Source organism: Orbicella franksi, chromosome 8 (assembly GCF_964199315.1).
Source record: "Orbicella franksi chromosome 8, jaOrbFran1.1, whole genome shotgun sequence".
Lineage (NCBI taxonomy): Eukaryota > Metazoa > Cnidaria > Anthozoa > Scleractinia > Merulinidae > Orbicella > Orbicella franksi.
Window position 1 is genome coordinate 27,673,744 of NC_138152.1, and position 6,000 is coordinate 27,679,743.

At 36.7% G+C, this 6,000-nt stretch overlaps 1 protein-coding gene across 1 annotated transcript in view; it reads left to right on the forward strand.

Annotated features, from left to right (window-relative positions):
• Nucleotides 1-1,339: 1,339 nt before the first annotated feature.
• LOC145494319 (uncharacterized) overlaps nucleotides 1,340-6,000 on the forward strand; it is a 10,236-nt gene continuing 5,575 nt past the window's right edge. The window contains exons 1-5 of the mRNA XM_081473761.1: nucleotides 1,340-1,967; nucleotides 3,271-3,342; nucleotides 3,817-3,978; nucleotides 4,506-4,556; nucleotides 5,337-5,408. Coding sequence (XP_081329887.1) covers nucleotides 3,312-3,342; nucleotides 3,817-3,978; nucleotides 4,506-4,556; nucleotides 5,337-5,408 — 316 coding nt within the window. The 5' untranslated portion in view covers nucleotides 1,340-1,967; nucleotides 3,271-3,311. The remainder of the gene's footprint in view (nucleotides 1,968-3,270; nucleotides 3,343-3,816; nucleotides 3,979-4,505; nucleotides 4,557-5,336; nucleotides 5,409-6,000) is intronic.

Consider the following 6,000-nt stretch of genomic DNA (forward strand, 5'->3'; position numbering starts at 1 on the left):
GATCGTTTAGCCGGGTCTTGCAAATACTGGGCCAACAATGCTGTGTTGAAATGTTGCGATCGTTGGCCGGGGCTCTACATCTTGTTCTTTCAACTTTTCTATTAACCGTACAAATCAGGTGAACAAACGCGTAAGTCAAAAACTGCTACGTTCTGTTTATTTATGGACGACAAATAACGTTGGAATGTTTCCATGTCACCGACTGTTTTCTTTGACGTTTTGTTTTTATTTCTGACATTTTTTCTCGATGACGAAAGTTTCAATTTCTACTTAGCTGTTTCCTTCGTCCTGTCCGGCACCATCTCGTCCGTGATTTAGCGCTGTGAATTCGCGGGTCGCTGTTGTCCTAAAATTGTAGCTCGTCAGGGCAATAGAATGCACTCTTAGAGTGTCCAATCATCTTTTTAAGCTGCCATAATTTTCAGAAAAAAGCATTAGTTTGATCATTTGTTTTCGCTTTGTTTTTGCAGGCCTTTAATCGGCTCGTGGTGATTACGGCGGAATATTACCCAAGAATTAGCTAATCAGAGCGCACGTTATATCAGCTAAAAACACAAGCCATATAATATAGAAATAATAATCAATTCTCCTGTTGTGTACTTCATTTTTTATAGGGGGAGGGAGTTGGTTCCCTCAAACTTTCGCGATATGCAACATTTAATGCCTGTTGTTTTCGGATGGATTTAAGTGTCATTTTGGGTATCAAAAAAGCGTCAGCAAAGTTTGCTGTGTCATGTGTCCGTGACGTTTATTCTGAGACCCTGCTCAACACAGACACTTTGGCGGGTCCCTCTGGTGGCCGTATATTAACTTGTTTCCGCTATACATAATTTTATTGTTTGCACATCACTTTATTGTAATGTATCTGCATGGTTAGACAATTTCCTTAGAAATTGCATGTATTTGCAAAATAATCGTTAATAAGAAATTATGCGGTCCAAAGCGTGCAACGATCTTGAGATTATTCCTGTATTTACTTGCATGGGCTCAAATAAACAATTTTCAAATGGTGGTGGAATCCGTCCATATATGCTAAGCTGTGTAAAGTTTGTCGACCCATAATCGTGATGAAGAAGTGTAACTTTTATTCTCTTTTTCTCGGTCGTATTTCATGTCTTCTCACCGCAAACAAATTCCATACAGGATCATCAGTTTCCTATTTTAATAATTGTTTGTTATTGTTAAAAGTTGGCTTGTGTAGTTTTCTTCTTCCATCAGCATATTTCAGTTTCCGCACGAATTTAGCTGACAGTTTGTAAATTTCAGTTTCAATTGTTTATTTTTACAACATTGCTTCAGTTTCAAATGAATCATAGAACACTAAAATAGAGCCAGTATCCGTTGATTTATAAGAATCAGTAGACAACAACAATTACTGACTTGAAAAAAGTCATGAACCGAAGGCCTTCGCCAGAGATGGATTTTGAAGATAACACGTTCAGAGGTGAGAAACCTATGGTAATATAAAGCCTTTTATTCTGTGAATTTGCCGATTTTGAAGCTGAGTTCCTTGAGATATTCTTTTTCAATTTTTTAATCTGAATGACCGTTTCCCTTGGACAAGAAATTTATTTTCAGTTCAACTTTTAACCAGGAGAAAAACGTACGTTAAGGCTTATGTACTCAGACTGATTTCCCTCAGAAAGAAATATAATTATCCATGAACACTTCACGTGATATGACACATATCTCCACATTATTGAAGCGAATAAGACATGATCAAATCCACCTGACAAACGTAGAGTAAAGTTCTTAGAAAATAATAACGATAAAACGTCTGCAGCGCACATTGCAATCGAATGCTAAACGATAAGGCCTGGTGTGAACCTAAAATACCAATGAAGATTTGTGTTCCTTTATTAGAACCAGTTGATATAGCGCAGAATTGAACGGAGATAGAGGCCAGTACATAACGAATCCGCGTGATTCACAAGAAATCGATTCTGGCAGCAATGACACACTGATAGGTGAGATACCCCCAGGGGGAGGGTAATCCCTTATATGGGATATGTAGGTATGTGCTGTCCTAAAGGGTATGGTTTTAAGCCGTTTTGGTCATAAATTGGGTATCGATTTTGGCCATTTTGGTCATGAAGAGGGTATGGTTTTAGCACTCTTGAACTGGGTATGTTTTTTCTACTTACTTGGGAAGCGGCCCGCATACCCCCACTCAATTTTTCTGGGAGTAATCCACTCCCCACCACCACCAGGTGAGATATACATGTAATATAATTTTGAGAAAATGCAGTTATGAAACCGAGTTTCTTGAATAGAATCTATAGATTGTTCCTCATGCGGAATGATCCCTATTTGTGAGTAAGAAACTTGTTAATTATTTTTTCCTAAAAAGAAGAAGACTTAGATGAAAACCGATAAACCCATGTTTTCAACAGAAACAATTCTGAACGGGATGTAACCCACGCTACTCGCACGCGCCAGCCATAACATTAACTTTACCTCCCTTTTTCTCTCTTGAATCGCCAGTGACACGTACATTTTAGATTCATGACTTTTTATAAGCTTTAAAGAGAGAATTCGTCTATTTCATTTAACTTTATTGACGTAGAATAAACAACATCGTAACCGGAGATGGCAGATTAATTAAAACTAAGGTTACTATACTGAAGAGGTGGAACAATTCCAATGTTGGAAATGGATGTTGCATCTAAAGACTTTCCAGTGCGTACAGGAATACTGCATGTTTAAGCAAGTTCTACCGTCATTAATGGACGTCTGGAGTCTTGAGCATACTATAACGACATAAAATACAAAACACCCTCTGTTATAGGGAGCTTATCAGTCGTAAGAAGTTATACGGTTTCTCTACTACGAGTATAGTAAATCTGTGTATAAACACTAGCAAACAGACAGATCATCCGTCCAATAAATTATCCAATTTAGATCGTTTGTCAAGATAAACCTATTTGAAAAAGGCTTACGTTTGACTAACTTTCCACCAATAAAAGAGTAAAATGTAGTTCAATTTGAGATTTTATCCGTTTACTAGCCACATCATTTTGTAAAGAGTTGGATTGAAAACTTTCCTGATTCGTAACTTTACAACGATACTGGTGAATTTCAAAATACCCTGCCAACATTTTAAAGATTATAGGTTAAACTTCCTTTTGCACTAAGAGAGAAACTTAAGGGAGATTGCAGAAAAATAAGAGTCAAATAACAGGCAGAAAAATTGCAGAAAACAATTGAAATTAAGGGTCACATAACAGATCAAACAGAAAACACTTACATAGATTTCGTTTCCTTTATTAGAACCAGTTGACACGGCACAGGAACAATCTTCTACCCAAAATATGGATTTAGCTGACAATGACACATTGACAGGTGAGAAAATACCTCAATTTATTATCCAACTGCAACGAATACCGTCTAAATAACAGTACAAATATACAGCAACATTGTACAGTTATTTGTACAGTAGAAAACCTTTTTGCCATACAGGTCGGCGCGCGCACGCAAAACTGTCACACTCTCCCTCTTTTCATTGATAACTTGAATTTATTGACTACAGCAGTTGGATAATAAATCTCTTATTAGATGTTTTGGTGAGCAGTATTGCTATATATTTTTACTCGTTGTTTGTATTTTGACTCGCCCTACGGGCTCGTCAGAATACGGCACAACTCGTAAAAATATACAGCGATACTACATACCAAAACATCTAATAAGAAATATCAGAAGCATAGGTGATATGCTTCTGGAAATATATATAATCGCAGTCGATTGCAAACGGCTAAACAATATTTCAAAAGTTGCACTGCACTAATTACTCATCAATTTGGGTTTTGTTTCTCACAGAAACAGCGAAAGTTTACAAAGAGCTAGGAGACGCTGAGTTAGCCAAAGAAGAATTCCAAAATGCCTTAAGTTTCTACACTGAAGGGATTAATGTCAAGTGTAAAGATGAACAACTGAACGTCGAGCTTTACCGATGTAGGTGGCTTTCAAATTGTCGTCTAGGTAAGTTCATGCTAACTTCAGAATGTAAATTGTCCGTTTTGTTTACTGTTTATTGATTTCAGTTTCTTAAAGTTTCTTTAAGTATCAATACTACAAGAGGAAAGCAAGTCTTCATCACTTCTTTTAACTTAGTAAGGAGGCGTTAAGACCAATCTCTCGTCTTCCATTTCAAGAGAAAAAATATGCTTGATAAGACTGAGCAGGGCTTCATGTAATGGTGTATCAGATGCCAGATTGAAAGCCTTCATAGAAAGCAAGCCAGGATGCTCACGCTGCATTATTCCTTTCAATATTTTACTCTTTCTGTGCTCCTATCCTATTGAGAACCCTGCGAATTATTCAGGCAATTTGGCAAAATATTGAAACGGGTAAGCCTACGATGGACAGCCTTCCCATTCGTGACCTCTTATAAGCAAGCCTAAATCTTTTGCCGCAATACTTTATCATTTTACTCCGCCCAGGTGAAATAGGCCCTCTCTGGGCTTTAAATGATTTTTACTGACTATATTACTCACTTAATTCTATAGGTAATGTTCATGAAGCATTTGAGGATCTGAACCATTTACAAGAAATCACAGGTATAACAAAATTCTCTCTTACGTTTGTCCTTTTTTATGTATATGTCTCCCGCAGTAGTATTCAAGATTTGCTTGTCACTTTGAAAAGAAACAATTCTACGATTGTTTTCAATTTTGATATTTACAAAGAAATGAAACAATCCTGTAGAAAGATTGAAAATAAATCAATTAAAAGATAAGGTCAAAACACAGGTTGAACTAAACAGATGACAATACATTTCTACTGCGTTATCAGATTAAGTTCACATAGCATACAATTAACAGAAATTGATGCCAGAAATGAATCCGAGCGCCTCACAAGAAAGGTATCATTCAGTTGGCGACGACAGTTTGAGAGATGCCGAAACCTGACACCAATATAATGAACAAATTGCATGACTGGCCTGCGTTATTTTAGCGCAACGAATCATCTGTCTGTCAGGACGAATCATCCGTCTCGTAACTACGGGACGAGTTACGAGCATAGTAAGTCTGTGTATAAACACGAGCAAACAGACAGATCATCCGTTCAACAAATTATACAATTTAGATCGTCTGTCAAGATAAACTACTACAGCAGATAAGCCGTCTTGACGGAGAATCCGTCTAGTTAGCCATATGCAGACAAAAACGAATTACTATACGCGCTAACTTTTACTTACGCGAGTTACACGGCAAGTTTTCTTTATTGTTGGGATTCTTAACAATGTTATGTTTAATTTGAATTATTTGTTTCCGTTGCTTGCTCGGTCTCACTACCCTTTTCGCTATAAACACTTTTGTTTTGTTTTCCTTTATTAGGAACAGTTGACACAACAAATAATGAAGCGACATTGATACCAAAAATGGAATCTGACGATGATACTCTGAGAGGTGAGGAAATCTGATACCCATATATACCCACAATTGCGTAAGAATTTTATTTTACTGATTGCGGTTTTTGGTATCCAAGTCATTTGGATTCCTTTTTTTTTTCTGTCCTGTTCGGAATAACCGAAATTTTCTGGCGACTGGTATAGACTGACGTAAGAATAAACATAATAGTCCGAGGTTCTACAACAACGTACGTAGAATCCAAGGAGACCAAACTAGTTAATATCAATCCTAACTGGAGAAATGAATTACAGCGTGGTAACAATTTGAAGATAACAACTCACGAAAAAGAATAAACAAACCTTTTTTTTCTGAGTACGTGGCCTACATTTTCCATCTTTTGATAGTTACAATTGTACCTTAACGTTTCTGTTATTTTCAATTTCAAAGAATCCGTGATAACTTCTCATTAGTTTGCAGTTTTGCTAAAAGTGTCTCATTTTCATAAGTTATTTTACCGCATCTGGTGTCGAAGATCGTTTTTAGTCTCTCAGTTTTTCGTTCCTTCAGCCATTTCTGAAACAATTTTAGGTTTCTGACAAAATTGTCGATAATATGAAAAGGAAGCTTGTGATATCCAAAAAACAGATCA